At 39.8% G+C, this 16,322-nt stretch overlaps 1 protein-coding gene and 1 gene segment (V, D, J or C); both read right to left on the reverse strand.

Annotated features, from left to right (window-relative positions):
- Positions 1-16,322, reverse strand: part of LOC118679427 (T cell receptor alpha chain MC.7.G5-like) — a 298,506-nt gene that overhangs the window by 98,713 nt on the left and 183,471 nt on the right. The gene's annotated exons all lie outside the window — the stretch shown is intronic.
- The window catches only part of LOC118679424, a 58,467-nt gene that overhangs the window by 16,933 nt on the left and 25,212 nt on the right, over positions 1-16,322 (reverse strand). Inside the window, 1 exon segment of the C gene segment in view lies at positions 2,234-2,278. Coding sequence covers positions 2,234-2,278 — 45 coding nt within the window.

The following is a 16,322-nucleotide window of genomic DNA, read 5'->3' on the forward strand; positions in this document are numbered from 1 at the left end:
TAACATATAATAACCCATACTAATTTAAGTCCATCTAATGGCCCACTTTCATACAGATGTTCCTGATGACTAAGGCCTCTTTCTAAGCTCCTGTCATTGTCATGGTCCTTAGCACACATTTATATTGTGGTATTTATTCCATGGTGTTTTGCCCTATTCTCTGGTTCTGTTTTATGAAGTTAAATGGTATCCTCAGGTTTTCTCTATCCAGAGGGCTAAAGGGTGTGGTGGATTTGAGGTTGTGAGTTTGTGTAGACCTGTTCTATTAGTGTTGTGCTCCCTGGCAGCCTGCAAGTAAAAACTTGAAAGAAGCATCAAAAGGAAGTAGGCTTCTGTGAAGATAAAGGCCCTGGGTTTGCACTGATGCCTCTTTAATCCAATATTAGGTGGCTAAAAAAGAAGGCACTATTGAAATATATTCTGGATCCTGCCCTCTCTGGATGCCCCTCATCTTCTCATTTCAAAGCACCAGCTCAGTGTTTCCCACACTTCAATTAATTAAATCTCCTTTTTTTTTGGTCACACCCATCTGTTGTATAATTTGTTTAATAATTTTCTTTTAATTTACTCACTTTTTAACATCAAATATAATTAAAAGGAAACTAAATCCTATGGGTTTAATAACCTAGTTGCACTATTTTGATACCCATTAAAAGACAGTGCAATTAAAATGAAAAGAAAGTCTATGTACCATCTGAAACCATGTGACATACATGTACGCTTAGGGAAACTCTGGATCAAGTAAGTCAGTAAACAGAAGAATGTAAATTCATTCAGAAGATCTTGATGAAAAAGGGAGATGAGGGAAATTAGTCACTAACTCTGCTGGGAGTGTGGATTACATTATTATTTCAGTGACTTTACATTATTTAAGTCAATGAGACCTAAAAGCAAGGGCCTGAATTAGTTGAATTTTCAAAAGATTTTTTAAAAACCTGAATTTCTCTGCTCTCCTTCTGCTAGCACAGCTTTGGAGTTCTTTCTCATTTTGGATACAAAGCTCCTGTCCTATAGTGTGTGACGTCTGGGAATGTGTAGCCTGTACTCCCTCTTTTTCCTTCCTCGGCCCTCAATTCTATATCTTCTTCACTTCATACACCCAGGACTGTCCTGTCTGAGAGGAGCCCACCCCATTACACTCTTCCACCACTCTAGAGCCTTCTCTTACCTTGGAAAACATAGTTGAATGCCAAGGCATCAGGCCAGGACATGCTGTTACTTTGCCTGTATCTAGAGTAGCAAATTTGGGACCACTGACCCCATTGCTAGACTTCCCAAGGATCTTTGAAATGGGGTTTTGCATTTGCTTATTACATTTTCTAGCTTAATACCAATATCTACTATCTAACTGGAAGCTAGATATTAAACAGCCAAATGGATACTGCTGTCTTTTTTTTTTTTAAGTGACATTTAAGTGGCAGTTGAATTCAAATGTTACTTAAATGACACAAAAAGATGCCTTCTATGTTGAGTATAATCCTCTGACAAGTTTAGCACTGATTGCTTTATAACAGTTAATTAGTGAGTGGAACCAAACCCTCTGAGTGAGGGAGATGACCGCCACGAGCCCTCAGGGAACTACTCCTGGTGGTGTTCATATACGTTAAAGCATTTCTTAGTTAGAAACATTACACATTCACTTTGTTCTGCGTGGAATCTGGTCTCACTGAGAGCCAGAATGTTCCAGCTTCCTCACTCATCACTTAGCTTCCTTTTCAGCCCTAACAATTGGAAACGGATGTCTGGCACCAGTTCCTTTCTCCTGAAGAAAAATGTGGCAACATCAGTGACCACTTACTGGACTTGCCGTCTATCATCAGGAGGCTGACTCAGTTCTGAGTTCTCCCAAGAACATATGTTTGGCCTAAGGGATTGTTTATATCGGCAGCCACATTGATAGAATTTCCTAGACTCAGATCAACCTTGTTTCTGATCAGCTCTGACTCGACTCAAGAATTCGAAAAAATGCCTCATAGTCTCTATAGCCAGGGATTGAGCAGAATTTTCTGTTTCCTCTGAGCTATGTGGGGGTCTTCCACAGCCCTAAAGTCTATTTTTTTTTAAAAAGACAACCTCCATCTCAGTTCCTATGCAGGGGATTAACCATTTCCCCCACAATCCTCCTTTACCCTATATTGGTAGCAATTGCTACCCATTTCACATTTTCTAATATTTTTGCCTCCTTAGATGGAGGATGCCTTAATCTCAAAGAGCAGACAATTGAGTTACTTACTTGGTTCCACGGTTACACGGACTCCTTTTCCAAAGATGAGTTTGTCTGACACAGCACTTGAGGGCTTTCCCAATACCTCAGCAGTGCCCCCACCACTCTTCTTCCTATTAACTATAGGACTGGGGGATCTTTAGGGCTTGGCTTTTAGAAAGATGGCACTTGTCTGTTATCCAACTGATTCATGGTGATTTAATCAATTGCCAATAGGGGTGAGTTTGCTTTTGGGAGTGTTTTGTCTGAGGAGTAGGTAGGAGCACATATTCCTAGGCTAAGATTTCCAGGGCAGGACATGAAGTTCTCTGAATGTTGCTTTCAATTGTTTTAAATTGTCCTCATTTCCTAGGTCCTCACCTAACTCTCAGTCTTGGAAAACTAGCCTCCCCAAGTGGATGGGTCTTGGCTCCATGACTATTCCAGAGTCAAGGCCTCCACAGTCACCAGTGCTGCTTACAGGGCAGAAAACGTGTGGCATCACAAGAGGAGACAGGCTGTGTGAGGCACCGACCAGGAGCCAGTGATTTACAGCGCAGTCACCGTTAGCATGAGCAGCTATGGCTGGTGATTGCCGAAAAACAAATCAAGCTCTGCTGAAATTCATCTTCTCAAACTGCAAAGCAAAACACTGGGCGAATCTCTCTAGGGATCTGGATTCAGAAATTCCCTATGAGATGGCTCTTGTGCAATAGAATCAACACAAAACCAAGACAAGGATATTTTTTAAAGAAATACCTTTTTGTATTCCCCAAACATGGCTGTAAGAACATATTGAAAAGCCAGTTTCATCTCATCGAGAACAGCAGTGAGTGAGCGGCCAGGTGCTGGGGGTCACTCCTCTTGGCCCGGTCAACTTCCTGGCATCCCTCTGAGTCACTGAGCAAGGAGGGATGGCTATTTGCTGTGTTCATCCTCTGGGGCAAGGTAGCCAGGCTGAGGCTTTCCCAGGGAAGTGCCACCTCTGCCCCTGCAGTTTTTGTACAGGTCTCTGCGGGTTTTGTAGCACTGTGCGTATCCCCCCAATTCACAGTGTTACAGAGCTTTACAAAAACCTCCCTGGGTTTCACCTCCGCCTGAACTCTGAGAACCCCTGGGGCCGGATGTTTTCTCCAAGTCAAGCTCCAGCAAGATCAAAGGGTTTGGCAGTTGGCTCAGCGCAGGCTCACCCAGGTGCTTCTGTCTGAGGGTCTTCTGCCCCACTGGCTACATCTGCCCTGGAGTTTGCAACTGGAATGGACTTTCAGAAACCATCACATCCACTCCCATCTGTGCTTCTGGCCAGTTTTCTTTCAGATGGTTTCCCACGGAAGACTTTGTCTCAAGTGGATTCTACATGCTGTGGGCTAGACAGAAAATGTTTGTGATCAATGTAATGTCTCCTGTAACCTGCTAAGCTCTGGGTTACCTTTGCTTGCCCCTGCTTTACACCTGAATAGTGTTAAATAGTTTACAAAGGGCTTTCACATAAATTTAAAATTTTATCCTCTCCATTGACTCTCTGGTTGCTAAATTCATGGCCAGTAGCCCATATGGTGCTTTGTACGATTTAGAAAAGGCAACCCCACTGGGCGCATGTGGAGGCAGCAGCTTGGGAAACAGATGCTACCTTTGTGTGCTTTATAAAAGGTTTCCCTTTCTCCAGTTCACACAGCTCCACAGACAGGGCCTTTAGCCCCACTTGCCCCCTTGGCCAAGTGCCCTTGTGCAAGGCGCAACTGTGGAACTAGCAGTGTCTCTGTCCAAATTCAATTGATATTTTTAATTTATATTCTTGTTTAACCCATGCTTTTTGACATAGTTGCTCCCCGTTTGAAAACTCTTCTCTGGGGCTCTCAAGACGTTGGTCTTGGTTCCCCTTTGATCTCTGTGTCTATCAGTATGAAAATAAAGCGATACACTAGGCTTACCAAAAGTGGCCTTATTCAAAGTGAGCCATTAAAGGGGAGTGTGAATTTTGTTGTTGCTATCACAAGGGAGCAGGATTAAGAAAGGTTGATCTTCAGACTTTCCCTGGAGGATCTTATCCAAATCCATGGCTTAATCCCAATTTTACTTATAATCTTTGTGACAGCCCCTTCTTGCCCTGCATATAACTGCATGCCTGCCCCATATACAGAGCCAAACACTTTACTGCTGTGTAAACCCCCCCGCGTCCCCCACAAAAACAAATAGGAAACTAGGAAATGAAGAACTGTTATGGCCTGAGTAACAAAGTAACAGGATGGTTTAAGGCAGAGAGCAGGAAATTGTGTGTCATGGGGAGGGCCAGATGAGAATAAAGAATGGTAATTTCTTGAGTATAACTGTTATAAGGTGCTAGTCTTTGATGTGGCAAAAAGTTGGTGGTCACTGTGTTGAATAATGGATTAAGCTTCTGATTAACCCTTGTGAGACTCATTGACCTTCTAGTGCTGCTGTGCAGACTTTCCCAAGCAGCCATCAGAAACTAGTTATAGGAAACAAAAAGTTGGGAATGAAAAGGCAATTAAAATCTCAAGTTATATCAAAATTTAAACTATGCAACCCTGTGAGTCTGGGGCAGTGACTTTTACAATCCTGTGGCCATGGCAGAGAGTTTTGGGGTGATGAGTCCTGATGAGAACGCAGTTGCTGCGGTTCCCAACATTCCACTCACTCTCTGCAACAGGAGTGTACATCCATGTACCACATGACTTTGCAGGGCCTCCTAGGCCAAGTGCACATCTGACTCTATCGACTTTGGGGCTTGGCCATGCCTTGGTCCATAGAATATGAGTAGAAGTAACAGTGTGCCAGTTCCAAACTGTGGCTCCAAGACACATCACATCATAGATTTCCACCAGCACTCTTGAACCCCCACCTTCTGAGAGGAGAAGAGTATACTCCAGGCAGTCATTGCTGCTTCAGCCTGGTTCTTAGAATGTAGGGCAGACTTGAATCTAACCCACATCTTGAAGCCAAGTCAAGCTGGCCTGCAGACCAGTGAGCAAACAACAACAACAACAACAACAACAACAAACAACAGCAAACAACAAAAACCATGTTTGTTGTTCTAAGCAACTGATATTTTGGGATGGTTTGTTGTAGATCATAATCAGAGCAGAAATAGCTGATTAATACAGAGGCTAAGCTAAGCCTTGGTGGGATTCCAACTATGAAGTTACATGCTTAAAATTGTTGGTGGCTCCCCATCATCTTTAGAATAAAATGATATGGAACACAAGCTTTTGCTTACCCTCCCAGGCCTGTATTTTGAACCTTTCTACTTGCTCCCTTAAACTCAGCTGCATTGAACTGCTTGCTTCCTGAAAGCTCCATGTTCTTGCATACCTCTTTGCTTTTCTCATGTGATTGCTTTTACCTTACATGCTCTTTCCTTCTTCTATTCACAAATTTGGTCCTTAACCCATCTCCTTAGATCCTATTCTCTTTCTGGTCTTAGATTAGCTATTGATTTCCTGGGAAGCCCTAACTGAAGGCTGAAGACTGGATTGGGTTAAATGCTCACCCCTTCCCTGAATTTTCATGACATGCAGTGCTTATTTCCATCATCTCACTCAAAGCCCTTTTTTTCTTCTTCATAAGTTAGACACCCTTGAGGGAAGGGGTTTTTCTTGTTCATTTCTGTATCCCTTGTGCCAGCACAGTGCCTGGCTTGATGAATGCTCAGAAAGTGTCTTAAAAAGGATGTATCCCATGTTCAGAGAGGGTAAGCGAGGAAGTGACAGAGTAATGGCCAGAACCCACACAAAACCAGCTCCTAGTGCCCAGCTCTCTTTCTGGCACCAGGCTGTTTTATGGAATACTGCATTCATATGTTTGGCAGAGCATAGCAACATTAGTGGTAAACAAATTGATTTTTAACATTAGCCTGACTTAAGTATCATCAGGAGGATGAATTTGTTGTGATTTGCTTCACACAATGAAAGACATTCTAAAACCAAATAGAAATGAGTTTCACATTGTCTTCATATTTGGAGTATTCAGATCACATTCTTTTCCACCAACACGAGTAATCAAGGATCAGTTGTTCCTCTGGAGAGGACTCCTAGAATGTCACAGCTGGGAGAGACTTCAAGGATCATATATTCACTCCCTTGGGTGTTCAGAAGAAAGGGTGTAGAAAGGTCCAGAGAAGTTTCACAACTCGGCCAAGGCAACAAAGTTCAAAAGAAATCAAATATTCCAATTCCTAGGTCAGTTATATATTTTAGTATATTAGGTAAATACCCAGTCTTTTTTGGTGTTTTATTCTGGCATTTACTATCTGAAAGTGTTTCTGGGTATCCTCTTAGTCCCTCAGCTGATCTTCCCTGAAGTTGCCATAGAATGGCCCAGGTGACCTGGCATTTTCTTTGTCTCTGTGACTTTTCAATGTTGTATGAGATACTTTTCTGTGTGAAAGAGTATGGTTGGCAGGCACAGGGTGGGGATATCCTGAAGTTCGGCTCTTCTTGGAAGGAACCAGGCCATATTCTCAGTGCCTGGCAAGCTCTTCTTCAATGGAGAACAGAGGAAAGGGACAGTGTATGGGGACTAGGTTTTCCATGGTAATTGTCCAGTCTTGGCTGGGACCAAGCCTCATGCTCAGAGACTCAAAGTACTTTGTGAAAGTTTATGGGAAACCAACCTGAGAAATAAAATAAATATTAGACAGGGATGTCCTCCAGGGATATGGGCTTTGAACTAGCTTTATTTAACTCCACCTCCTGCTCCCAGTGTTGACATGTGCTCTTTGAGGGTTATAGTCAAACTGCAGTATATTCAAAAGAGAATACCAGGCTATTGAAGAGACTTCAAACCATGTACAAGGAAGAACAGCTAAAAAACATGGGGGAAGTAGACCAAAGGAAGGGGTATCTTTAAGAGTGTTTGATCATAGTCTTTGGATATCTGTAGGGAAAGAGCTGGCTTATTAAATCATGTCTGTTAATGCATTTTATCTATTGCAATGTGTTGGTTTTGTTGAAGTACTGTATATGCAGATATATAGTTTGAAAAGAGAGGTTAGTTGCAATGTGGAATCTGAAACTATGTTAATGAACTTTCCATATTCATTTAGGTTAAAATCCATTGATCTATCTTACATTTTGGATGGAACTTTCATCCATATATGGTTTTGTAACATTATCCTTTGGTCAATTGGAAAACATTGGCTCATGAGTTAAACAACTTCCACATGTTTGATATTGACACATTTCATTATACAATATCAAAATATCACAGTAGCTAATATCACCACTGATATCTTCATGTTGGGGACCCATCCAGTTCATGGTAACTCATATAAGTTTTCCCAAACTCTAATTTTTGCCTAAAGCTTAGATTTTTATCATTAGTAATAATTATCAGTTATTTTTCTTGATGTGACAAGCTCAGTTTATTCATTTTCAAGAATGCCTACCAAATATCCAAGTCTGAATAACTACAGTTTGTCTGTCAGTCATTCTTTCAAACAAAAATGGTGTTTCATGAAAAGAGTGGCTTGTTCAGCTTGCAACTCAAACAATTGCACAAATGTTTTCTCTTAAGATAGCTATCATAATTAGCAGAAATGTACATCTTTTTTGCCACACAGAATGTTAAGAAGACATGTACTCAAAAGTTGAGATTTAAGAAATTAAGTTTTTGCTACTTTGTCAATGTTATGGACTGAATTTTGTCCTTCTAACATTCATATGTTGAAGCCCTCCCTCTCAGAATCTCAGAATGTGGCTGTATTTGAAGATACAACCTTTAAAAAAATGATTAAGTTAAAGATGAGGCACTGAGGGTTGGGCACAATCCAATTTGACTGGTGTCTTTATAAAAAGAGAATATTTGGACTCACAAAGAAACGAGACTTGCAGGCACAGAGGAAAGACCATGTGAGGACACAGTGAGAAGGCGGCCCACAGCAAGCCTAGGAAAGAAACTTCAGGAGAAACCAACTCTGTAGGCATCTTGATCTTGGATTTCCAGTCTCAGAACTGTGAGAAAATAAATTTTTCTTTTTAAGCAACCAAGACTGTGGTATTTTGTTATGACATCCCTAGCAAGCTAATATAGTCAGTAACATTAAAAAATTTAAATTCTTTATTGTTTAAATATTACATGTCTCCCTTTTCCCTTCCATTGACCTCTCCCCAGCTGCCCCCACACCCCAGCACATTCCCTCACCCCTTGCCCACCCAACTGTGTCCATTGGTTATTCTCATATGCATGCATACAAGTCCTTTGGTTGATCTCTTACCCCCTCACCTCCCGCCTTCCCTCATAGGTTGGTCAATAACATTTTAAAGTAAAACTGACTCTTCCCCAACATGTACTCAACTCCACCAACAAATACATGGCAGTGAAGGCTATAATGGTTGCTAGTACAGAATTGATGCCACTGCCTTGATTCATGCTAAGGGACTAGAAGTTGTATCCACCATTGTTTTTGCACCAACAGTGAAGATGTAAAGACAATGGAAAAAGGCAAATAATACTTTGGTATTGTTGTTGCAGAAGACCAAAGAAAACCAAGAGACGCTTTAAAGAAGAGGAGTGACGCTTTTTTTTTTTTAAGCACAATTCTTTTTTTTCCCCTCTTTTTTAAATTTTTTTTATTAGTGAAGGTATTACAAATGTGTCCTCATCCTCCCCATTAACCCCCAACCCCCCCTCCCCCCCACCCCGCACACTCATGCTCCCATCCCCCTGTTGTCCATGTCCATTGGTTTGGCTTATATACATGTATACAAGTCCTTCGGTTGATCTCTTCCCCTTACCCCCCCCCTCCCCTACTTTCCTTCTGGGGATTGATAGCCTGATCGCTGTTTCTCAGTCTTTGGATCTGTCCCTTTTCATCAGTCTATGTTGTTCTCTATAATCCACAAATGAGTGAGATCATGTGGTATTTATCTTTCTCTGACTGGCTTATTTCACATAGCATAATGCTCTCCAGTTCCATCCATGCTGTTGCAAAAGGCAAGAGTTCCTTTTTTATTTTTTACCGCAGCATAGTATTCCATTGTGTATATGTACCACAGTTTTCTAATCCATTCATCTGCTGATGGACACTTAGGCTGTTTCCAAATCTTAGCTATGGTGAATTGTGCTGCTATGAACATAGGGGTGCATATATCCTTTCTGATTGGCGTTTCTGGTTTCTTGGGATATATTCCTAGTAGTGGGATCACTGGGTCAAATGGGAGTTCCATTTTTAGTTTTTTGAGGTAGCTCCATACTGTTAGGAGTGACACTTTTTATTTATGCCAGTGGACCCAGGAAATAACTTTCCAAATCTGAGTAAAGTAACATGCAGGGGGCTTCTCTTTTATATTTTTCTGTGGTCTTTGTCCTGCAAATATGGATTATACTTCTGGTCCTTTTTGTGGGTTTGCAAGAAGGCCCCCAGGTGTTGGGGGTCTCCAGGCCATATCTGATGGTCTGGGCTGGCGCCAGCGTTAATAACCCTCCCTCCGGGGCAGTGCACTGTTCACAGTTTTATGGCCTCTGTGACAAGTTCTGCAAAACCAGTTTCTGGGAAAGAAGCAATGACTTAATTATAGGTTATCAAGAATGTACACTGGGCTGGCTGGCATGGATTCTGATTGCTATCCCCCCAAATATCAGGGTTACATTGGAATTAGCCCTTTTAAGCCTTCTCATTATTATAAAAATAGTTCTGACTTAATGAACTCCTAAAAAGGTGTTGGAGTCCGCCTAGAGGTTCATGGACCATGCTTAGAGAACCACTATCTTAATTTTTTGTTGTTTGTGCTATTGAAGTTGCAACGGTAGCAGAGCAGTCAACTCCAGGTTTCCTCTGCTGCCTCATCTCTCTCTATTTGTTTGCTAGTGATTAGTAGAGCAACTTTATCATATGCTTTGATTGATCAATGAGTAAGTAGTCAGAAGTCACACCTAAAGGAACTACAAAAAGAACAAACAAAGCCCAAAGTGAGTAGAATGGAAAAAAATAAAGATTAGAGCATAAATAAATGACATAGAGACTAAAAAAAAACAGTACAAAAGATCAATGAAACCAAGAGCTGGTTCTTTGAAAAGATAAACAAGATTGACAAACCTGCCCTAACCGGTTTGGCTCAGTGGGAGCATCGGCCTGCGGACTGAAGGGTCCCAGGTTCGATTCTGGTCAAGGGCATGTACCTTGGTTGCGGGCACATCCCCAGTGGGGGGTGTGCAGGAGGCAGCTGATCGATGTTTCCCTTTCATCGATGTTTCTAACTCTCTATCTCTCTCTCTTCCTCTCTGTAAAAAAATCAATAAAATATATTTAAAAAAAAAGATTGACAAACCTAAACCAGACTCATCAAAAACAAACAAACAAACAAACACACAAACAAACAAAAAACCCAGAGAGGAGCCAAATAAATAAAATAAAAAATGAAAGAGAAGTAACTGACAATACAGAAATATAAAGAATTGTAACAAAATATTATGAACAACTATATGCCAACAAATGGGACAACTTGAATGAAATGGATAAATTCATACAAACATACATAGAGTCTCCGAAAACTGAGTCAGGAAGAACCAGAAAATCTGAGCAGACCCATTAACATCAATGATATCGAAGTGGTAATAAAAAAAAAACTCCCAGCAAACGAAAGTCCTAGACTGGATATCTTCAGAGGTGAATTTTACCGAAATTTTCAAAGAAGAACTAACACCAATTTTCTCAAACTAGTCCAAAAATTCAATAGGAGGAAATACTCCCAACCTTATTTTACAAAGCCAGCATTATCCTAATTCCAAAACCAGATTAAGATACTACAAAAGAAAGAAAATTATAGGCCAATATTCCTGATGAACATTGATACTAAAATCCTCAACAAAATATTAGCAAACTAGCTCCAGCAATACATTAAGCAGATCATCCACCATGACCAAGTAGGATTTATTCCTGGGATGCAAAGTTGGTACAATATTCACAAATCAATTAATGTGATAGTTCATATAAAAACATGAAGGATAAAAATCATATGATCATATCAATAGATGTAGAAAAAGCATTTGATAAAATCCAGCACCCATTTATGATAAAAACTCTCAGCAAAGTGGGAATTGAGGGAACATATCTCAACAAAGTAAAGGCCATACATGACAAACCCACAGCTAACATTTTGCTCACTGTCACTAATTGTTAGAGAAATGCAGATTAAAACCACAATGAGATGTCACCTCACATCTGTTAGAATGGCTACTACCAATCAATCCAGAAATGACAAATTTTGGATGTGGAGAAAAGGGAATCGCTGTTGGTGGAAATGCAAATTGGTGTAGCCACTATGGAAAACAGTATGGAATTTCCTCAAAAGATTAAAAATGTACCTGGCTCATGACCAATGATTCAACTTCTTGGGATTTATTGAAAGAATCCCAAAACACTAATTTGAAAGAATATATGCACCCTTATGTTCATTGCAACATTATTTACAACAGCCAAGCTATGGAAGCAACCCAAGTGCCCATCAATAGACAAGTAGATAAAAAAAGCTGTGGTACATATACAGTCAAAATTTCTTTCTTTCTTTTTTTTTTTTTTAAAATTTATTTATTTTTATTTTTTTTTATTGCTTAAAGTATTACAAAAAGTATTACATATGTCTCCCTTTTTTTCCCCCCCGCCCTTAACAATCCCCTGGCCTCCCCTACCCCCCAGGGTCTTATGTCCATTGGTTATGCTTATATGCATGCATACAAGTCCTTTGGTTGATCTCTTACCCACCCGCCTCCTGCCCTCCCACCCTCCCCGGCTTTCCTGCTGTAGTTTGACAGTCTGTTCGAGGCAGCTCTGCCTCTATATCTATTTTTGTTCAAAAGTTTATAATGGTCTTTATTATCCAGAAATGAGTGACATCATGTGGTATTTTTCCTTCATTGACTGGCTTCTTTCACTTAGCATAATGCTCTCCAGTTCCATCCACGCCGTTGCAAATGGTAAGAGTCCCTTCTTTTTTATAGCAGCATAGTATTCCATCGTGTAGATGTACCACAGTTTTCTAATCCATTCATCTACAGATGGGCACTTAGGCTGTTTCCAGATCTTAGCTAAGGTGAATTGTGCTGCTATGAACATAGGGGTGCATATATCCTTTCTAATTGGTGTTTCTGGTTTCCTGGGATATATTCCTAGAAGTGGGATCACAGGGTCAAATGGGAGTTCCACTTGTAGTTTTTTGAGGAAACTCCATACTGTCTTCCATAGTGGCTGCACCAGTCTGCATTCCCACCAGCAGTGCACAAGTGTTCCTTTTTCTCCACATCCTCTCCAGCACTTGTTGTTTGTTGATTTGTTGATGATAGCCATTCTGACAGGTGTGAGATGGTACCTCATTGTTGTTTTGATTTGCATCTCTCGGATGATTAGTGACTTTCAGCATGTTTTCATATGTCTCTTGGCTTTCTGAATGTCCTCTTTTGAAAGGTGTCTATTTAGGTCCTTTGCCCATTTTTTGATTGGATTGTTTATCTTCCTTTTGTTAAGTTGTATGAGTTCCCTATAAATTTTGGAGATTAGGCCCTTATCAGATATGACATTGGCAAATATGTTTTCCCACACAGTGGGTTTTCTCATTGTATTGTTGATGGTTTCTTTTGCTGTGCAGAAGCTTTTTATTTTGATGTAGTCCCATTTGTTTATTTTCTCTTTAGTTTCCAATGCCCTAGGAGCTGTATAGGTGAAGAAATTGCTTCGGCATATGTCTGAGATTTTGTTGCCTTTGAATTTTTCTAGTATTTGTATGGTTTCCTGTCGTATATTTAAGTCCTTTATCCATTTTGAGTTTATTTTTGTGTATGGTGTAAGTTGGTGGTCCAGTTTCATTTTCTTGCATATATCTGTCCAATTTTCCCAACACCATTTATTGAAGAGACTATCTTGACTCCAGTGTATGTTCTTGCCTCCTTTGTCAAATACTAATTGAGCTTATTGGTTGGGGCTGATTTCTGGGCTCTCTATTCTATTCCATTGATCTATATGTCTGTTCTTGTGCCAGTACCAGGCAGTTTTGAGAACAGTGGCTTTGTAATACAGCTTGATATCTGGTATTGAGATCCCACCTACTTTGTTCTTTCTCAGGATCGCTGCAGCTATTCAGGGTCTTTTTTTATTCCAGATGAATTTTTGGAGAGTACGTTCTAGGTCTGTGAAATATGCCATTGGTATTTTAATGGGAAGTGCGTTGAATTTATAGATTGCTTTGGGCAGTATGGACATTTTAATGATGTTGAGTCTACCAATCTAAGAACATGGTATGTTCTTCCATCTGTTTATGTCTTCCTCTATATCTTTTTCAACGTCCTGTAGTTTTCTGAGTAGAGGTCTTTTACCTGTTTAGTTAAGTTTATTCCTAGGTAGCTTAATATTTTTGGTGTGATGGTAAATGGGATTGCTTTTTTAGTCTCTCTTTCTGCACATTCACTATTGGTGTATAGAAATGCCATAGATTTCTTGGCCTTAATTTTGTATCCTGCTACATTGCCAAATTCTTTTATTAAGTCTAATAGTTTATTGATGGAGTCTTTAGGGTTTTTTAAGTATAATATCATGTCATCTGCAAATAAGGACAGTTTTACTTCTTCTTTTCCAATTTGGATGCCTTTTATTTCTTCTTCTTGTCTAATTGCAATGGCTAATACTTCCAGTACTATGTCGAACAGGAGTGGTGAGAGTGGGCATCCCTGTCTTGTTCCTGTTCTTAGGGGAAATGGTGTTAGTTTTTGTCCATTGAGTATGATGTTGGCTGTGGGTTTGTCATATATGGCTTTTATTATTTGAGGTATGATCCTTCAATTCCCACCTTGCTGAGAGTTTTTATCAAAAATGGGTGTTGAATTTTGTCAAACGCTTTTTCTGCATCAGTTGATATGACTATGTGGTTTTTTTCTTTCAATTTGTTTATGTGATGTATCACGTTTATTGATTTGCGGATATTGTACCATCCTTGCATCCCTGGGATAAATCCTACTTGGTCATGGTGTATGATCTTTCTGATGTACTGCTGGATCCGATTTGCTAAGATTTTGTTGAGGATTTTGGCATCTATGTTCATAAGGGATATTGGCCTGTAATTCTCTTTCATTGTGTTGTCTTTACCTGGTTTTGGTATTAGGGTGATGCTGGCTTCATAGAATGAGCTTGGAAGTGTTCCTTCCTCTTGGATTTTTTGTAGTAGTCTGAGGAGGATAGGTTTTAGTTCTTCCTTGAATGTTTGGTAAAACTCCCCTGTGAAGCCGTCTGGTCCTGGGCTTTTGTTTGCTGGAAGCTTTTTGATGACTGCTTCAATTTCTTCCATAGTTATTGGCCTGTTGAGATTTTTAGATTATTCCTGATCAAGTTTTGGAATGTTGTATTTTTCTAGGAATATGTCCATTTCCTCCAAGTTGTCTAGTTTGTTGGAGTAGAGTTGTCCATAGTATTTATTAACAATCATTTGTATTTCTGTGGGATCTGTTGTTATTTCGCCTCTATTATTTCTGATTTTGTTTATTTGGGTCCTCTCTCTTTGCTTCTTGGTGAATCTGGCTAGAGGTTTGTCAATCTTGTTTATCCTTTCAAAGAACCAGCTCTTTGTTTCATTGATTTTCTGTATTGTTTTTTTGGTCTCTATGTCATTTATTTCTGCTCTAATCTTTATTATCTCCTTCCTTTTGCTCACTCTGAGCTTTTCTTGTTGCTCTCTTTCTAATTCTTTGAGCTGTAGATTTAGATGATTTACTACCATTTTTTCTTGTTTGTTGAGATAGGCCTGTAGAGCTATAAACCTCCCTCTCAGGACTGCTTTCATTGCATCCCAAAGGTTTTGGATTGTTGTGTTTTCATTGTCATTAGTTTCCAGGATGTTTTTAATTTCTTCTTTGATCTCACTGGTAACCCAATCAATATTTAATAACATGCTATTCAGCTTCCAAGTGTTTGAGTATTTTGAGTTGTTTTTGTTGTAGTTTATTTCTAATATTATGGCCTTGTGGTCTGAGAAGATGCTTGGTATGATTTCAATCTTCTTGAATTTGGGGAGACTTTGTTTGTGACCCAATATGTGGTCTATTTTTGAAGATGTCCCATGAGCACTTGAGATGAACGTATATTTTGTGGCTTTGGGGTGAAGTGTTCTGAAGATGTCAATTAAGTCCATCTGATCTAGTGAGTCATTTAGGATTGCTGTTTCTTTGCTGAGTTTTTGTCTAGCGGATTTATCCAGTGATGTCAGTGGTGTATTAAAGTCCCCTACTATGATTATATTGTTGTTGATCTCTCCCCTGATATCTTCCAGGAGTTTTCTTATCTATGTGGGTGCTCCTGCATTGGGTGCATATATGTTTATCAGGGTTATATCCTCTTGTTGTATTGATCCCTTTAGTATTGTGAAGTGGCCTTCCTTATCTCTTGTTATGGCCTTCACTTTGAGGTCTATTTTGTCTGATATAAGTATTGCTACCCCAGCTTTTTTTTTTCATTTCCATTTGCCTGAAAGATATTTTTCCATCCCTTCACTTTCAGTCTGTGTGAGTCCCTTCTAATGAGGTGGGTCTCTTGTAGACAGCAAATATATGGGTCATTTTTTTTATCCATTCAGCCACTCGATGTCTTTTGATTGGAGCATTTAGTCCATTTACGTTTAAAGTTATTATTGAAAGGTACTTGTTTGTAGCCATTTCTATTTTTTTTTGTGTGTGGCTGTTTTCTTTCTGGGCTTTTTAGTTCTTCTTTTTACACCAGTCCCTTTAGCATTTCTTGCATTGCTGGCTTGGTGATGATAAACTCCCTTAGCCTTTTTTTGTCTGTGAAGCTTCTTATTTCCCCTTCAATTTTGAATGATAGCCTTGCTGGATAGAGTATTCTTGGATTCAGTCCTTTGCTTTGCATCACTTTGTAAATTTCTGTCTATTCTTTTCTGGCCTGATGTGTTTCTGTTGAGAAATCATTTGATAATCTGATGGGGAATCCTTTGTAGGTAACTCTCTGTTTCTCTCTTGCAGCCTTTAAGATTCTGTCTTTGTCTTGTACATTTGCCATCGTTATTATGATGTGTCTTGGTGTGGGTCTTTTGGGGTTCATCTTGCCTGGGACTCTCTGTACTTGTGTAACTTTTTTCTTCCCCATATCAGGGAAGTTTTCTGACAT

Source organism: Myotis myotis, unplaced genomic scaffold, assembly GCF_014108235.1.
Source record: "Myotis myotis isolate mMyoMyo1 unplaced genomic scaffold, mMyoMyo1.p scaffold_m19_p_1, whole genome shotgun sequence".
NCBI lineage: Eukaryota > Metazoa > Chordata > Mammalia > Chiroptera > Vespertilionidae > Myotis > Myotis myotis.